Here is an 18,652-nt window from a genome sequence, read left to right on the forward strand (position 1 = left end):
CTTTCTTCTTTCACCCACTTTACCAAACTCAGTCACCAGCTTCTGCAGTTTCTCACATGAATCAGCCACCAGCGCTGTATCATCAGCGAACAACAACTGACTCACTTCCTAAGCTCTCTCATCCACAACAGACTTCATACTTGCCCCTCTTTCCAAAACTCTTGCATTCACCTCCCTAACAACCCCATCCATAAACAAATTAAACAACCATGGAGACATCACACACCCCTGCCGCAAACCTACATTCACTGAGAACCAATCACTTTCCTCTCTTCCTACACGTACACATGCCTTACATCCTCGATAAAAACTTTTCACTGCTTCTAACAACTTGCCTCCCACACCATATATTCTTAATACCGTCCACAGAGCATCTCTATCAACTCTATCATATGCCTTCTTCAGATCCATAAATGCTACATACAAATCAATTTGCTTTTCTAAGTATTTCTCACATACATTCTTCAAAGCAAACACCTGATCCACACATCCTCTACCACTTCTGAAACCACACTGCTCTTCCCCAATCTGATAATAATAATAATAATAATAACAATGATAATAATAATAATAATTTTTTTTTTTTTTTTTCGCTGTCTCCCGCGTTTGCGAGGTAGCGCAAGGAAACAGACAAAAGAAATGGCCCAACCCACCCCCATACACATGCCTTGATTCCATCCACTGACAGCACGTCAACCCCGGTATACCACATCGCTCCAATTCACTCTATTCTTTGCCCTCCTTTCTCCCTCCTGCATGTTCAGACCCCGATCACACAAAATCTTTTTCACTCCATCTTTCCACCTCCAATTTGGTCTCCCTCTTCTCCTCGTTCCCTCCACCTCCGACACATATATCCTCTTGGTCAATCTTTCCTCACTCATTCTCTCCATGTGACCAAACCATTTCAAAACACCCTCTTCTGCTCTCTCAACCACGCTCTTTTTATTTCCACACATCTCTCTTACCCTTACGTTACTTACTCGATCAAACCACCTCACACCACACTTTGTCCTCAAACATCTCATTTCCAGCACATCCATCCTCCTGCGCACAACTCTATCCATAGTCCACGCCTCGCAACCATACAACATTGTTCAAACCACTATTCCTTCAAACATACCCAAACATACCATTATGTCTCCAATAATAATAATAATAATAATTATAATAATATGTATATATATATATATATATATATATATATATATATATATATATATATAGGGGCAAGTATGAAGTCTGTTGGGGATGAGAGAGCTTGGGAAGTGAGTCAGTTGTTGTTCGCTGATGATACAGCGCTGGTGGCTGATTCATGTGAGAAACTGCAGAAGCTGGTGACTGAGTTTGGTAAAGTGTGTGAAAGAAGAAAGTTAAGAGTAAATGTGAATAAGAGCAAGGTTATTAGGTACAGTAGGGTTGAGGGTCAAGTCAATTGGGAGGTGAGTTTGAATGGAGAAAAACTGGAGGAAGTGAAGTGTTTTAGATATCTGGGAGTGGATCTGGCAGCGGATGGAACCATGGAAGCGGAAGTGGATCATAGGGTGGGGGAGGGGGCGAAAATTCTGGGAGCCTTGAAGAATGTGTGGAAGTCGAGAACATTATCTCGGAAAGCAAAAATGGGTGTGTTTGAGGGAATAGTGGTTCCAACAATGTTGTATGGTTGCGAGGCGTGGGCTATGGATAGAGTTGTGCGCAGGAGGATGGATGTTCTGGAAATGAGATGTTTGAGGACAATGTGTGGTGTGAGGTGGTTTGATCGAGTAAGTAACGTAAGGGTAAGAGAGATGTGTGGAAATAAAAAGAGCATGGTTGAGAGAGCAGAAGAGGGTGTTTTGAAATGGTTTGGGCACATGGAGAGAATGAGTGAGGAAAGATTGACCAAGAGGATATATGTGTCTGAGGTGGAGGGAACGAGGAGAAGAGGGAGACCAAATTGGAGGTGGAAAGATGGAGTGAAAAAGATTTTGTGTGATCGGGGCCTGAACATGCAGGAGGGTGAAAGGAGGGCAAGGAATAGAGTGAATTGGAGCGATGTGGTATACCGGGGTAGACGTGCTGTCAGTGGATTGAATCAAGGCATGTGAAGCGTCTGGGGTAAACCATGGAAAGCTGTGTAGGTATGTATATTTGCGTGTGTGGACGTATGTATATACATGTGTATGGGGGTGGGTTGGGCCATTTCTTTCGTCTGTTTCCTTGCGCTACCTCGCAAACGCGGGAGACAGCGACAAAGTATAAAAAAAAAAAAAAAAAAAAAAAAAATGTATATGTATGATCCTTTCCAGTATGTATATATGTATATGTTGACATGTGCATGTATGTAAATGTATATGTAAATGTACATGTATGTGCATATACATATGTGCGCGTATGAGTGGATGGGTCTTCCTCTGTTTCCTGGCACTACCTCGCCAACATAAGAAACAGCGATCAAGTATTATAATAAATACTTTTCTTTCAAACTATTCGCCATTTCCCGCGTTAGCAAGGTAGCGTTAAGAACAGAGGACTGGGCCTCTGAGGGAGTATCCTCACCTGGCCTCGTTCTCTGTTCCTTCTTTTGGAAAAAAAAAAAAAAAACGAGAGGGGAGGATCTCCAGCCCCCCGCTCCCTCTCCTTTTAGTCGCCTTCTACGACACGCAGGGAATACGTGGGAAGCATTCTTTCTCCCCTATCCCCTGGGATACATAAATACATTAATGTATATATCTTAGCCTAAACAAGGTACCCATCTTATCAACCAATCCTCAGGGGAGGATAAACGGTGGAGTTAACTGTAGGTCAACTGTTACAGCCTGGATTCGAACCTATAAACTCAACCCAGAGCAGCCCATGAATGCAACATCACCAACAATGCTAACTGCTACTCTAAAGACGTTAAATAGTTCATATCCCAATACTTCATCCTTCCATCTAAGTCATCCCCTCTTCCTTGCTCTCCAATTTTGACACAGATCTTCTAAGTTACCCTTATTTACATATCCCCTCAGCATGCCCAAACCATTTCCATACAAACTGGTCAGCCTTCTCAAACAAACTGAACAAACTACCATACTTTCCTTCAACATCATCATTCATTACATAGTCAATCTATCTCACACCATGCCCAGAGAGAACTCTTATAGTGGAGAAGATGTGATCTTGACGAATGTCCATTTAGTGAAAAATCCATTAAAAGGGGTCATTATAACATGGTGCCCAAGGAGATATGTTCTTAACAATGTCAGTGTCAATTCTTACACTAGTTAGTGCTATAGAATGACTTCCTTCGATAACAATAATGGCTCTGTAGATGTTATTTTTGTATTCTATAAATAAGACAATGACATTGTCAATACAAATACCACATGAAACAAAATTCAATCAACATTCACACGTTTGTCGGAGCATGCATCATTGGTGATCACCAGTGCCACTCTCAGACAGCCTACCTACACCATTGTCTACAGCAGCTTATTCATTGTGTGGAAAAAATTCATTGTAACTTTGGACATGGTAGACTGGCTGGTTCTTTTTATCCTCTCATTATTTTCAAGTATCATTTTAGTGGCAGAGGAAATTAATCCAGAAGACCAGCCTATATGTGCCTGACACTCGCTTGCCTCAACCTTGTGTATCACTTGCATTATAAATTCTATATTCATCACTTCAATGCTTTATCTATACTAACACTTATGGGCAATTTTTCAGATATGGTGGGTTTAAAATGTTCTATAAAAAAATGTATGAGACAGCTAACAAAAAGGGCTACCGATACTGAACTGCCAAAAATTATGGCAAACTGTACATGGCAGAGGATATATTCATTGGTTCATTTTCTTTATGCAAACTGTACATGGCAGCAGATATATTCATTGGTTCATTTTCTTTATGCAAACTGTACATGGCAGCGGATATATTCATTGGTTCATTTTCTTTGACATTAGATGGATTTTTCTAATTTATGTTTCTATCAAGAATCATTTACAAGTATGCTTTATTAATTAAATGAAAATCTTTCATGTTCATTAAACAAAAATCAGTTATACAAGGCTGTCCATTGTCAGACCACTTCCAACATATTCATCTTTTTACTTTCTTTTGCATTTAAGTTAAAGCCCACAACTCTCATTCACACATTGTCAAGACATCATCTTCACACACAGCTAGCTTTGCTATCATAGACAATGACCTCTCTTCTCGTATACTCCTTAATGAGCCTAGGACCCTTGCATAAACATGTATTTACAAGACTTGAAGGATTACTGGACAAGGCATAATGTACTCCTGATGACAGCCTCCATGAATGGATGATAATGGGACTGTTTATACATTAATCTGTTTCCTTCTTGGCCAAAAAAAATGATAGTGTTTAGGTTTATATGAATCCATACACCTTCCAAAAACTAAAAAATTCTTTGTCTGAAAGGAGCAAGTAATTCACAACCTTTTCTTCCAGAGCCTAAAGCAGCACAGAGAAGCACTATCACAGGAAAAAGTTTCAAGCTAAATTGCAAGAAAAATCATTTGACTGTAAAAGGTCTAAGACCCTACATCTGACAACATATTACTGAACACATTAAACAGGCCTTCAAAATGCTCACTCCATCTCCTCTTTATCTCATATATGTATGTACACTACAGAGGTCCTTTAGCAGCCATGAGGGGTAAGTTCCTCAAAGATCCCACGGTCAGAAAAACCATCATTGGAAACTTATTTGGCTTACATGAAATAAGGGGTTACAGGGAGTGACCCTCAAGAGACTTACCTTTAAGCTCTAAAATGAAAATTTCTTTTCAAGATAAAAAAAAAATCAGCACTCTATATCAAAGAAACATAATTATCCCACAAAAGTAAAAAGAAACTACAAAACTACAGGAAAGTAACAAAGAAATAATACTGTCTTGCAGTACATCATCCCAGATGTCAAGCGCTTCGCTTCTCTACTTCCACAAAGCAGCTAGCCAAGTAAACTGCCAAAACACTGCCTTATTTTTCTTTATAGTTCATACTGATGACTCACAAACAGCAAAATGCACCCCAAATAATGCAACACTTTCATCATGTGCAAAGCAATTAAATACAATCACTTTTTGATCTACAGACTTAGCATTACTAGCTTTACACTTAAAAGCCATTTCTATAGGAATAAACCAACAAACAAGTTAAAGTTACCATAACTTTATATTGCACTAGAGATAACTTATGAAGCTCTTCAATCAAATGAGAGTCATAGTATAACAGAATAATGCAGACAGAGCATGGGAAATGATGCCTGGGTTAAGTGGTTATTTCACTCGTTTATCACTAAGAGTATCTTCACACCACCATGTGCTGGATCCCACCAGGCCTGGTTAGAAGTAGCTAACAGCAGCCAAAATTTTATCCTGATGAACATGAAAAAATACAATACTCTGCTGAAAATACAATTCAAGTGTACTCTAACACTGCCAGAGTAAGTTCATCTTAATCCTGTACTGAAATACGATGTAGCTGTTGATAATTTTAAATTCATTTTTATATTTTTTTTTTTTTTTTTTTTTTTTTTATACTTTGTCGCTGTCTCCCGCGTTTGCGAGGTAGCGCAAGGAAACAGACGAAAGAAATGGCCCAACCCCCCCCCCCATACACATGTACATACACACGTCCACACACGCAAATATACATACCTACACAGCTTTCCATGGTTTACCCCAGACGCTTCACATGCCTTGATTCAATCCACTGACAGCACGTCAACCCCTGTATACCACATCGCTCCAATTCACTCTATTCCTTGCCCTCCTTTCACCCTCATTTTTATATAAATGAACATATTCATTTTTTTACTTCTTTGCCATTTCCTGCATTAGCAACAGGGACAGATTAAGACATGACCTCATTTGCTCAGCTCACATCCACTCACTTGTCGTCATCAGTAATGCAATGAAACCACAGCCCCTATCCACAATAGGTCCTACACACTTTACATACCATGGTTCAGTTCACTGAAACCACATCATCACTTGTACACTACAATGTTCCAATTCACTCTATTCCATGAATGTCTTATACCCCTCTGCATATTCTGGCCCAAAGCACTTGAAATCTTTTTCACTCATCCTTCCATCTCCAACTTCGTCTTCCTCTCATCCCTGCCCCTCCATATACCCTATTTGTCAAACTCACTCATGTTCAAATCATTCCAGCTCATCCTATTCAGCTTTCTTAAACATATTCTTCTTAATGTCACACCTCTCCCTTTATCCTATAATTTCTTAATCAATCCTGTTCATCACTTAGTTTCTACCTCACTTTTAATCTCCAACAAATTCTCCTCATCCATACATTCTCATCTAAAGTACAAAACTCGCATCCATACAACATCAACAGGACTTCTATACTTTCAAACATGCCCATTTTTGCCCTCACAATTTCATAGCCACATGTCTACTCACAGGCATCTAAAACATTTCACTTCCTCAAAGTTTTCTGCATTCAAACTCACATTCGAACTGACCTCTCTCTCTCTCTCTCTCTCTCTCTCTCTCTCTCTCTCTCTCTCTCTCTCTCTCTCTCTCTCTCTCCATTACTAAGCCTTCCCCTTATTCACAATTACTCCCAACTTTCTCCATTCACACACTATCTCCCAAACTCAGAAACCAACTTCTGCAGTTTCTCACTTAAATATGCCACGAGAGCCATGTCATAAGCAAACTATAACTGACTATTCTCCCAACACTGCTCCTTTCTCCCAGACCCAAGCATTCTTAAATTTTAAGGCAATACAAGTGTTTCTGAAAAAGCTAAAGGACAGTACCTACCACTCCTAAAGAGTCATTTTCCAGTTCAGAACCATCTTCAAATGCAACTTTCTAAGATCCTAAAAAGATCCACAAGTAAATGCACAACATCAGCCTTTTTCTTTTTAATAAATGCAACACAGAGGTATGGTACCACAAGCATTGGACATATAATGATCCTCATTAACAATACGTAGGCTTAACTGAAAACAAAGAATTATTAAGGTTCAACTGTTTACAGGGAATAATTGAAAATCAACTTATAGCAGCATGTATAACAACTTTGTACCCAATTCAATGAAGACAGTTTTTAAGACTGAAGCTGCTGTTCAAACATTCTGAATTATGAAATTCATTAGCAAATGACTTACCCCTTCTTTCTCATTTTCCATGAGAATCTTTTTGAGTGCCACAACTTTTCCTGTTCGTCTGTCACGGGCTTTGAAGACTTCACTGCAAAACAATAGCTAATAGAGTAAAAAATTATGGACAGTTTATGTTAACTTTTAACACATATCAAAAGAATTCATAGGATACCCCTATCAATGATAAGTGTCCATGTATCAGAATGAGGCTTTTGTGAGATACAGATCATGCAATGAAGTGACTGCACCATATGCCATAACTTTGTTATATCAAAGGATCAAGCAAATTTTTTTCCAAGTGGACTATATCTAAAATTGTGAAAAACTCCTAATACTATTATTATACAGCTATACACAAGAAGAAGTATTTATTCTATTTATCTATTATACTTTGTCACTGTCTCCCGCATTAGCGAGGTAGCGTAAGGAAACAGACAAAAGAATGGCCCAACCCACCTCCATATACATGTATATACATACACGTCCACACACAGCATATATCTATACATCTCAACGTATACATATATATATACACAAAGAGACATATAAACATATACACATGTACATAATTCATACTGTCTGACTTTATTCATTCCCATCGCGACCCCACAGCACATGAAAATGAAAACCCCCTCCCCCCTCATGTGCGTGAGGTAGCGCTAGGAAAAGACAACAAAGGCCACATTCATTCACACTCAGTCTCTAGCTGTCATGTATAATGCACCAAACCACAGCTCCCTTTCCACATCCAGGCCCCACAAAACTTTCCATGGTTTACCCCAGACACTTCACATGCCCTGGTTCAATCCACTTACAGCACTTCGACCCCGGTATACTACATCGTTCTAATTCACTCTATTCCTTGCACACCTTTCACCCTCCTGCATGTTCAGGCCCCGATCACACAAAATCTTTTTCACTCCATCTTTCCACCTCCAATTTGGTCTCCCACTTCTCGTTCCCTCCACCTCTGACACATATATCCTCTTTGTCAATCTTTCCTCACTCATTCTCTCCAGGTGACCAAACCATTTCAAAATACCCTCTTCTGCTCTCTCAACCACACTCTTTTTATTACCACACATCTTTCTCACCCTTTCATGACTTACTCAATCAAAGCACCTCACACCACATATTGTCCTCAAACATCTCATTTCCAGCACATCCACCCTCCTCCGCACAACTCTATCTATAGCCCACGCCTCGCAACCATATAACATTGTTGGAACCACTATTCCTTCAAACATACACATTTTTGCTTTCCAAGATAACGTTCTCGCCTTCCACACATTTTTCAACACTCCCAGAACTTTCGCCCCCTCCCCCACCCTATGATTCACTTCCGCTTCCATGGTTCCATCCGCTGCCTAATCCACTCCCAGATATCTAAAACACTTCACTTCCTCCAGTTTTTCTCCATTCAAACTTACCTCCTCTCAATTGACTTGACCCTCAACCCTCCTGTACATAATAACCTTGCTCTTATTCACATTTACTCTCAGCTTTCTTCTTTCACACACTTTACCAGACTCAGTCACCAGCTTCTGCAGTTTCTGACACGAATCAGCCACCAGCGCTGTATCATCAGCGAACAATAACTGACTCACTTCCCAAGCTCTCTCATCCACAACAGACTTCATACTTGCCCCTCTTTCCAAAACTCTTGCATTCACCTCCCTAACAACCCCATCCATAAACAAATTAAACAACCATGGAGACATCATGCACCCCTGCTGCAAACCAGCATTCACTGAGAACCAGTCACTTTCCTCTCTTCCTACACGTACACATGCCTTACATCCTCGATAAAAACTTTTCACTGCTTCTAACAACTCAACTCCCATACCATATATTCTTAATACCTTCCACAGAGCATCTCTATCAACTCTATCGTATGCCTTCTCCAGATCCATAAATGCTACATACAAATCCATTTGCTTTTCTAAGTATTTCTCACATACATTTTTCAAAGCAAACACCTGATCCACACATCCTCTACCACTTCTGAAACCACACTGCTCTTCCCCAATCTGATGCTCTGTACATGCTTTCACCCTCTCAATCAATACCCTCCCATATAATTTCCCAGGAACACTCAACAAACTTATACCTCTGTAATTTGAAGAAGTATGATTAAAATATCCTTAAAACGTGTTTTACAGTTTTTCTGCACCAAATCATATAAATAAAGAAGTTTTTCAGCCCCAAATCATATAAATAAAGCAAGTTATGAAACAAAAGTTATGTAATTTGCATATATAAGATTTGCCATTTCATTGTGCAATAGAAGAAGGCTGAACAAATCCTGAAAGACAACATCACCAAGCATGAAAGGCCATACAATCTTTCCTTGAAGATTTTGTTTCCAGTAAAGTTTTGGAAGTTGTTTGTTTGGAGTTGTTCTACAGTCTTTTTCATAATAGAAACAAGGTTAGAGATACTATAGTCTACAGCAAGCATGCCTTTTAGTGAATTCTGGTGTGTCTATGGACCTATTTGGGATAAACTTCATTGATCCTTCCTTTAAAGAAGACTGGTTGCTGATATGCTATAGCCCAAGTGGGTGCTGTCAAAAGTCCTAGACTCCTATACATGCCAAGAATTCATCTGGCACCTAGATTAGTCTCAAGCCTGCCCCTTGGCCAATTTGCAACCTCACATCAACAATGACATCATTGTCCCACTCGCTGCCTTGGTCAGTATTGACCTGCTTTCACATGATTCTCAAATGATGGATGTCATCCCAATGGTGGTAACCATCAGCTAAGAAAAAATTCAAAAAAAATGTGGAAAAAAAAACGAAAAAATGCCGATGGGAGACCATCCAAAAGAAAAAGATTTCATTCTTCAAAACTTACATTTCTCGCCAGGGTCAAAAAGTCCAGCAAGCTTGACAGCATACAGACATGACAAAGGGAAAAAGCTTGAGAAAACTGTAAGCAGATAGCTAGAATGAAAAGCATTAACTTAGACAAGGATCTGTCAACTATACTTCAAAGGGAACATATCCAACACCAAACAAGGCAGATCCTCCACATTCAGTGTAAGGTATTGTCTTACAAATGTTTTTGAAGAAGGCCAAAGACCACCTTTTGTTATTCTCCTTCAAGGTAAGGTTTCTCAGAGAGGCCAAAGTAGAGGCTACCTTCCTAACATCATGGGCTCTCGCTATACAGGCCAGGTTGGGCCGACACATGAAGGTATATATCATTAGAGACTACCTTGTGGAATGTCTTGTTTATCCAGCTCAAAATATCTCATTCTGAATTTGTTAATTCAGAATGAAATATTTTGAGCTTCCTGGATAAACAAGACACTCCACTAGGTAGTCTCTAATGATATATACAAAATTTTAAAGAGACTAAACGAGACACGAGTAGTGATGCTCTCTAGTTGCAGTTTTCCAAGAATAAATCACAATAGGGATTCTCTAAAACTTAATGGTCTCATTTTTTAGCAAAACTCCAGGATTTGGATAGATCTTAACCAAATCCATGCCATCATCAAAACTGATAATGGTTTCACATTTGGACAGTATGTGTATGTCACTAACCCTTTTTCCCAAGCCTAAGGGTCTGGGACTTTTCAACAACTCTCACTTAGGATATAGCAGATTAGCAACCAGTCTCCTCAAAAAGGAAGGACTGATGAAGATTATCCCAAATAGGTGCAAAGACATGCCAAAACCCACTGAAAGTAGTTCCTGAAAGGCATTCTTGCTGGAAACAATAGTATCACAAGCCATATTTCTATCATGAAATGGCTAAAGTGCAACTCCAAATAGCCTCCAAAACTTCACTGAAATCAGAATCTTCCAAGATTGGATGGCCTTTCGTATTTTAAGATGTCTTTCAGGAGAGGGACAAAATAAGGTAATGCTAACCCCTTCTGTGCACAACTGATTTGTTCAGCCACACTGTGCTATGTCAGCTTCTGAAGGCTATTTATTTGGAGAGATTAAGGCATCATCTTCAAATTCCCAAGTTTATTTTCTCCCTTTCCACTGAGAATGAAAATAAACAAGCCTCCCTACAGTGAGTGAATATTCAAACAACAGACATTGATAGTAAATAAAAACATCTGTTACAATATCAATAATAAATGATTCTGTATATAATCATTTGTGGTATATAACACTATCTCCCCCAATAAATTCAAAAGAAAAAAATTGAGACAATAAGTGGAAATACTTCAAAAAAAAATGTAAACAATAGAAATCGATAGTGCATAAATACATTTGTTACAGTATTTTATTATTTTCATTTCATTTTTGCTTTGTCGCTGTCTCCCGCGTTAGCGAGGTAGCGCAAGGAAACAGACGAAAGAATGGCCCAACCCACCCACATACACACGTATATACATACATGCCCACACACGCAAATATACATACCTATACATCTCAACGTATACATGTATATACACACACAGACATATACATATATACACGTGTACATAATTCATACTGTCTGCCTTTATTCATTCCCATCGCCACCCCACCACACATGTAATAACAACCCCCTCCCCCTCACGTGTGCGAGGTAGTGCTAGGAAAAGACAACAAAGGCCCCATTCTGTTCACACTCAGTCTCTAGCTGTCATGTAATAATGCACCGAAGCCACAGCTCCCTTTCCACATCCAGGCCCCACAGAACTTTCCATGGTTTACCCCAGACGCTTCACATGCCCTGGTTCAATCCATTGACAGCACATCAGCCCTGGTATACCATATCGTTACAGTATACAACATTGTTACAGTAATGATAATAAATTTTTTGTTTGCTTTGACGAATGTATGTGAGAAATACTTAGAAAAGCAAATGGATTTGTATGTAGCATTTATGGATCTGGAGAAGGCATATGATAGAGTTGATAGAGATGCTCTGTGGAAGGTATTAAGAATATATGGTGTGGGAGGCAAGTTGTTAGAAGCAGTGAAAAGTTTTTATCGAGGATGTAAGGCATGTGTACGTGTAGGAAGAGAGAAAAGTGATTGGTTCTCAGTGAATGTAGGTTTGCGGCAGGGGTGTGTGATGTCTCCATGGTTGTTTAATTTGTTTATGGATGGGGTTGTTAGGGAGGTGAATGCAAGAGTTTTGGAAAGAGGGGCAAGTATGAAGTCTGTTGGGGATGAGAGAGCTTGGGAAGTGAGTCAGTTGTTGTTCGCTGATGATACAGCGCTGGTGGCTGATTCATGTGAGAAACTGCAGAAGCTGGTGACTGAGTTTGGTGAAGTGGGTGAAAGAAGAAAGTTAAGAGTAAATGTGAATAAGAGCAAGGTTATTAGGTACAGTAGGGTTGAGGGTCAAGTCAATTGGGAGGTGAGTTTGAATGGAGAAAAACTGGAGGAAGTGAAGTGTTTTAGATATCTGGGAGTGGATCTGGCAGCGGATGGAAACATGGAAGCGGAAGTGGATCATAGGGTGGGGGAGGGGGCGAAAATTCTGGGAGCCTTGAAGAATGTGTGGAAGTCGAGAACATTATCTCAGAAAGCAAAAATGGGTATGTTTGAAGGAATAGTGGTTCCAACAATGTTGTATGGTTGCGAGGCGTGGACTATGGATAGAGTTGTGCGCAGGAGGATGGATGTGCTGGAAATGAGATGTTTGAGGACAATGTGTGGTGTGAGGTGGTTTGATCGAGTAAGTAACGTAAGGGTAAGAGAGATGTGTGGAAATAAAAAGAGCGTGGTTGAGAGAGCAGAAGAGGGTGTTTTGAAATGGTTTGGTCACATGGAAAGAATGAGTGAGGAAAGATTGACCAAGAGGATATATGTGTCAGAGGTGGAGGGAACGAGGAGAAGAGGGAGACCAAATTGGAGGTGGAAAGATGGAGTGAAAAAGATTTTGTGTGATCGGGCCTGAACATGCAGGAGGGTGAAAGGAGGGCAAGGAATAGAGTGAATTGGAGCGATGTGGTATACCGGGGTTGACGTGCCGTCAGTGGATTGAATCAAGGCATGTGAAGCGTCTGGGGTAAACCATGGAAAGCTGTGTAGGTATGTATATTCGCGTGTGTGGACGTATGTATATACATGTGCATGGGGGTGGGTTGGGCCATTTCTTTCGTCTGTTTCCTTGCGCTACCTCGCAAACGCGGGAGACAGCAAAAAAAAAAAAAAAAATTATCATTATACTTTGTCGCTGACACCCGCATTAGCGAGGTAGTGCAAGGAAACAGATGAAAGAATGGCCCAACCCACCCACATACACATGTATATACATACACGTCCACAACCGCACATATACATAACTATACATCTCAATGTATACATATATATACACACACAGACATATACATATATACACATCTACATAATTCATACTGTCTGCCCTTATTCATTCCAGTCGCCACCCCACCACACATGAAATGACAACCCCCTCCCCCCGCATGTGTGTGAGGTAGCACTAGAAAAAGACAAAAAAGGCTACATTCATTCACACTCAGTCTCTAGCTGTCATGTATAATGCACCGAAACCACAGCTCCCTTTCCACATCCAGGCACCACTAAACTTTCCATGGTTTACCCCAGACGCTTCACATGCCCTGGTTCACTCCACTGACAGCACATTGACCCCGGTATACCACATCATTCCAATTCACTCTATTCCTTGCACGCCTTTCACTCTCCTGCATGTTCAGGCCCCAATCACAAAATCTTTTTCACTCCATCCTTCCACCTTCAATTTGGTCTCCCAATTCTCCTCCTTTCCTCCACCTCTGACACATATATCCTCTTGGTCAATCTTTCCTCTCATTCTCTCCTTTCAAAATACCCTCTTCTGCTCTCTCAACCACACCCTTTTTATTACCACACATCTCTCTACCGTTTCATTACTTACTCGGTCAAACCACCTCACACCACATATTGTCCTCAAACATCTCATTTCCAACACATCCACCCTCCTCCTCACAACTCTATCTATAGCCCACACCTCACAACCATATAACCTTGACGGAACCACTATTCCTTCAAACATACCCATTTTTGCTTTCCGAGATAATGTTCTCACCTTCCACACATTTTTCAACGCTCCCAGAACTTTTGCCCCTTCCCCGACCCTATGACTCACTTCAGCTTCCATGGTTCCATCCGCTACCAAATCCACTCCCAGATATCTAAAACACTTCACTTCCTCCAGTTTTTCTCCATTCAAGTGGGAGACCAAATTGAAGGTGGAAGGATGGAGTGAAAAAGATTTTGTGATCGGGGCCTAAACATGCAGGAGGGTGAAAGCCTTTGTTGTTTTTTCCTAGCTCTACCTTGCACACGTGAGGGGGGAGAGGGTGATCATTTCATGTGTGGCGGGGTAGTGATGGGAATGAATAAAGGCAGCAAGTATGAATAATGTACTTGTGTATATATGTATATGTCTGTGTATGTATGTATGTGTATACGTTGAAATGTATAGGTATGTATATGTGCGTTTGGACGTGTATGTATATACATGTGTATGTGGGTGGGTTGGGCCATTCTTTTGTCTGTTCCCTTGCACTACCTCGCTAATGCAGAAGTCAGCGACACAATATAATAAAGTAAACATGAACAAATAATATTGTTTATAGTCATCATACTTTGTTGGTCTCCCGCGTTGGCAAGGTAGCGCAAGGAAACAGACAAAAGAATGGCCCAACCCACCCACATACACATGTATATACATACACGTCCACACAAGCACATATACATACCTATACATCTCAACGTATATATATATATATATATTATATATTATATATTTATTATACTTTGTCGCTGTCTCCCGCGTTCGCGAGGTAGCGCAAGGAAAAGACGAAAGAAATGGCCCAACCCACCCCCATACACATGTATATACATACGTCCACACACGCAAATATACATACCTACACAGCTTTCCATGGCTTACCCCAGACGCTTCACATGCCTTGATTCAATCCACTGACAGCACGTCAACCCCGGTATACCACATCGCTCCAATTCACTCTATTCCTTGCCCTCCTTTCACCCTCCTGCATGTTCAGGCCCCGATCACACAAAATCCTTTTCACTCCATCTTTCCACCTCCAATTTGGTCTCCCTCTTCTCCTCGTTCCCTCCACCTCCGACACATATATCCTCTTGGTCAATCTTTCCTCACTCATTCTCTCCATGTGCCCAAACCATTTCAAAACACCCTCTTCTGCTCTCTCAACCACGCTCTTTTTATTTCCACACATCTCTCTTACCCTTACGTTACTTACTCGATCAAACCACCTCACACCACACATTGTCCTCAAACATCTCATTTCCAGCACATCCATCCTCCTCCAGGATAATGTTCTCGACTTCCACACATTTTTCAAGGCTCCCAAAATTTTCGCCCCCTCCCCCAACCTATGATCCACTTCCGCTTCCATGGTTCCATCCGCTGACAGATCCACTCCCAGATATCTAAAACACTTCACTTCCTCCAGTTTTTCTCCATTCAAACTCACCTCCCAATTGACTTGACCCTCAACCCTACTGTACCTAATAACCTTGCTCTTATTCACATTTACTCTTAACTTTCTTCTTCCACACACTTTACCAAACTCCGTCACCAGCTTCTGCAGTTTCACACACAGACATATACATATACATATATACACACATATATATACACATATATATACACATCAACATAATTAATACTGTCTGCCCTTATTCATTCCCATCGCCACCCCGCCACACATGAAATGACAACCCACTCCCCCCCGCATGTGTGCGAGGTAGCACTACAAAAAGACAACAAAGGCCACATTCGTTCACACTCAGTCTCTAGCTGTCATGTATAACGCACCAAAACCACAGCTCCCTTTCTACATCCAGGCCCCACAAAACTTTCCATGGTTTACCCCAGATGCTTCACATGCCTTGGTTCACTCCACTGACAGCACATTGACCCCAATATACCACATCGTCCCAATTCACTCTATTCCTTGCATGCCTTTCACCCTCCTGTATGTTCAGGCCCTAATCACAAAATCTTTTTCACCTCATCCTTCCACCTCCAATTTGGTCTCCCACTTCTCCTCGTTCCCTCCACCTCTGACACATATATCCTCTTTGTCAATCTTTCCTCACTCATTCTCTCTGTGACCAAACCATTTCAAAACACCCTCTTCTGCTCTCTCAACCACACTCTTTTTATTACCACACATCTCTCTTACCCTTTCATTACTTACTCGGTCAAACCACCTCACACCACATATTGTCCTCAAACATCTCATTTCCAACACATCCACCCTCCTCCTCAAAACTCTATCTATAGCCCACACCTCGCAACCATATAACATTGTCCGAACCACTATTCCTTCAAACATACCCATATTTGCTTTCCGAGATAATGTTCTCGCCTTCCACACATTTTTGAACGCTCCCAGAACTTTCACCCCCCACCCCCACCCTATGACTCACTTCACCTTCCATGGTTCCATTCGCTACCAAATCCACTCCCAGATATCTAAAACACTTCACTTCCTCCAGTCTCTCTCCATTCAAACTTACCTCCTAATTGACTTGACCCTCAACCCTACTGTACCTAATAACCTTGCTCTTATTCACATTTACTCTCAGCTTTCTTCTTTCACACACTTTACCAAACTAAGTTACCACCTTCTGCAGTTTCTCACCCGAATCAGCCACCAGCACTGTATCATCAGCGAACAACAACTGACTCACTTCCCAAGCTCTCTTATCCACAACACACTACATACTTGCCTCTCTTTCAAAACTCTTGCATTCACCTCCCTAACAACCCATCCATAAACAAATTAAACAACCATGGAGATATCACGCACCCCTGCCACAAACTGACATTCACTGAGAACCAACCACTTTCCTCTCTTCCTACTTGTACACAAGCCTTACATCCTCGATAAAAACTTTTCACTGCTTCTAACAACTTGCCTCCCACACCATATATTCACAATACCTTCCACAGAGCATCTCTATCAACTCTATCATATGCCTTATCCAGATCCATTAATGCTACATACAAATCTATTTGCTTTTCTAAGTATTTCTCACATACATTCTACAAAGCAAACACCTGATCCACACATCCTCTACCACCTCTGAAGCCACACTGCTCTTCCCCAATCTGATGCTCTGTACATGCCTTCACCCTCTCAATCAATACCCTCCCATATAATTTACCAGGAATACTCAACAAACTTAAGCCTCTGTAATTAGAGCACTCACCTTTATCCCCTTTGCCTTTGTACAATGGCACTATGCAAGCATTCCGCCAATCCTCAGGCACCTCACCATGAGTCATACATACATTAAATAACCTTACCAACCAGTCAACAACAGTGTCACCCCCTTTTTTAATAAATTCCACTGCAATACATCTAAACCTGCTGCCTTGCAGGCTTTCATCTTCTGCAAAGCTTTTACTACCTCCTCTATGTTTACCAAATCATTCTCCTTCACCCTCTCACTCTGCACACCACCTCGACCAAAACACCCTATATCTGCCACTCTATCATCAAACACATTCAACAAACCTGCAAAATACTCACTCCATCTCCTTCTCACATCACCACTACTTGTTATCACCTCCCCATTAGCCCCCTTCACTGAAGTCCCCATTTGTTCCCTTGTCTTACACACTTTATTTACCTCCTTCCAAAACATCTTTTATTCTCCCTAAAATTTAATGATAGTACATAAATATGTATATGTTTATCTATATACATGTGTATGTGGGTGGGTTGGACAATTTGTTTCCTTGCACTACCTTGCTGACTTGGGAGACAGCGACTAAGTAAAAAAAAAAAAAATATCAAATGTCGTAATTTAAGTTCTTTATGGAACAACTTAGCCTGGTCCATTATCATGCTACCTGAGAAGTCCACTCCATCACTACAACGCTGTCGAAATCATTCTGTCATCACTCGATCATGCTCAGTGGTCTTACCATCTTTCACAGTTTTTCTAATCATCATTTGCTTCTTGGATTCACTGTCTGCATAAAATTTCAATACTTTCTCCCTTTGCTTCTTTATATCATAAACAGTTGATGAACCAATACTGTAGATGTCATACAGCCTATGCAGCGAAAACACTATGGTCCATTTTTTCAACAGGTCTACTATATCTTGGATCGATATGGACTGGTGTTTACATGTGACACCACAACTGACACTCTCATATGTCTTAGAAGCCATAGCTAGGGTTAAATCTAAGTAAATTAAGCTAAGAATCTCACAGAATTGCAGTATCACCATCAACAAGTGGTGTAAAGAATGTAAATAAGCGCGCCCTACACACAACGCCAACTGTGGCCGCACAGTAAACTAGTCTGGTGGCCATGGTAATTTCAAGTTCCCTCACATAATTTTGTCCAGACTAAAGGAGGTGCCGAACCATCAGTTGCCAGAAATTCAGTGGTGTACCTGTAGTGCTATATATCATAAGTCGTATAGAACTATAATTAAGTCAAAGAATATTCAAACTGTATTGTCAATTAGATATCTAGGAAGCTTTCTTTGCCTTTCTGGATATCCCCTAGAAGCATCTAGCT

At 40.7% G+C, this 18,652-nt stretch overlaps 1 protein-coding gene across 2 annotated transcripts in view; it reads right to left on the reverse strand.

Annotated features, from left to right (window-relative positions):
* LOC139755458 (cyclin-dependent kinase 9-like) overlaps positions 1–18,652 on the reverse strand; it is a 259,415-nt gene that overhangs the window by 197,747 nt on the left and 43,016 nt on the right. For both annotated transcript variants that reach the window (XM_071673778.1, XM_071673777.1), the window contains exon 2: positions 7,137–7,218. In XM_071673778.1, coding sequence (XP_071529879.1) covers positions 7,137–7,218 — 82 coding nt within the window. The remainder of the gene's footprint in view (positions 1–7,136; positions 7,219–18,652) is intronic.

This window comes from Panulirus ornatus, chromosome 19 (genome assembly GCF_036320965.1).
Source record: "Panulirus ornatus isolate Po-2019 chromosome 19, ASM3632096v1, whole genome shotgun sequence".
Taxonomy (NCBI): domain Eukaryota; kingdom Metazoa; phylum Arthropoda; class Malacostraca; order Decapoda; family Palinuridae; genus Panulirus; species Panulirus ornatus.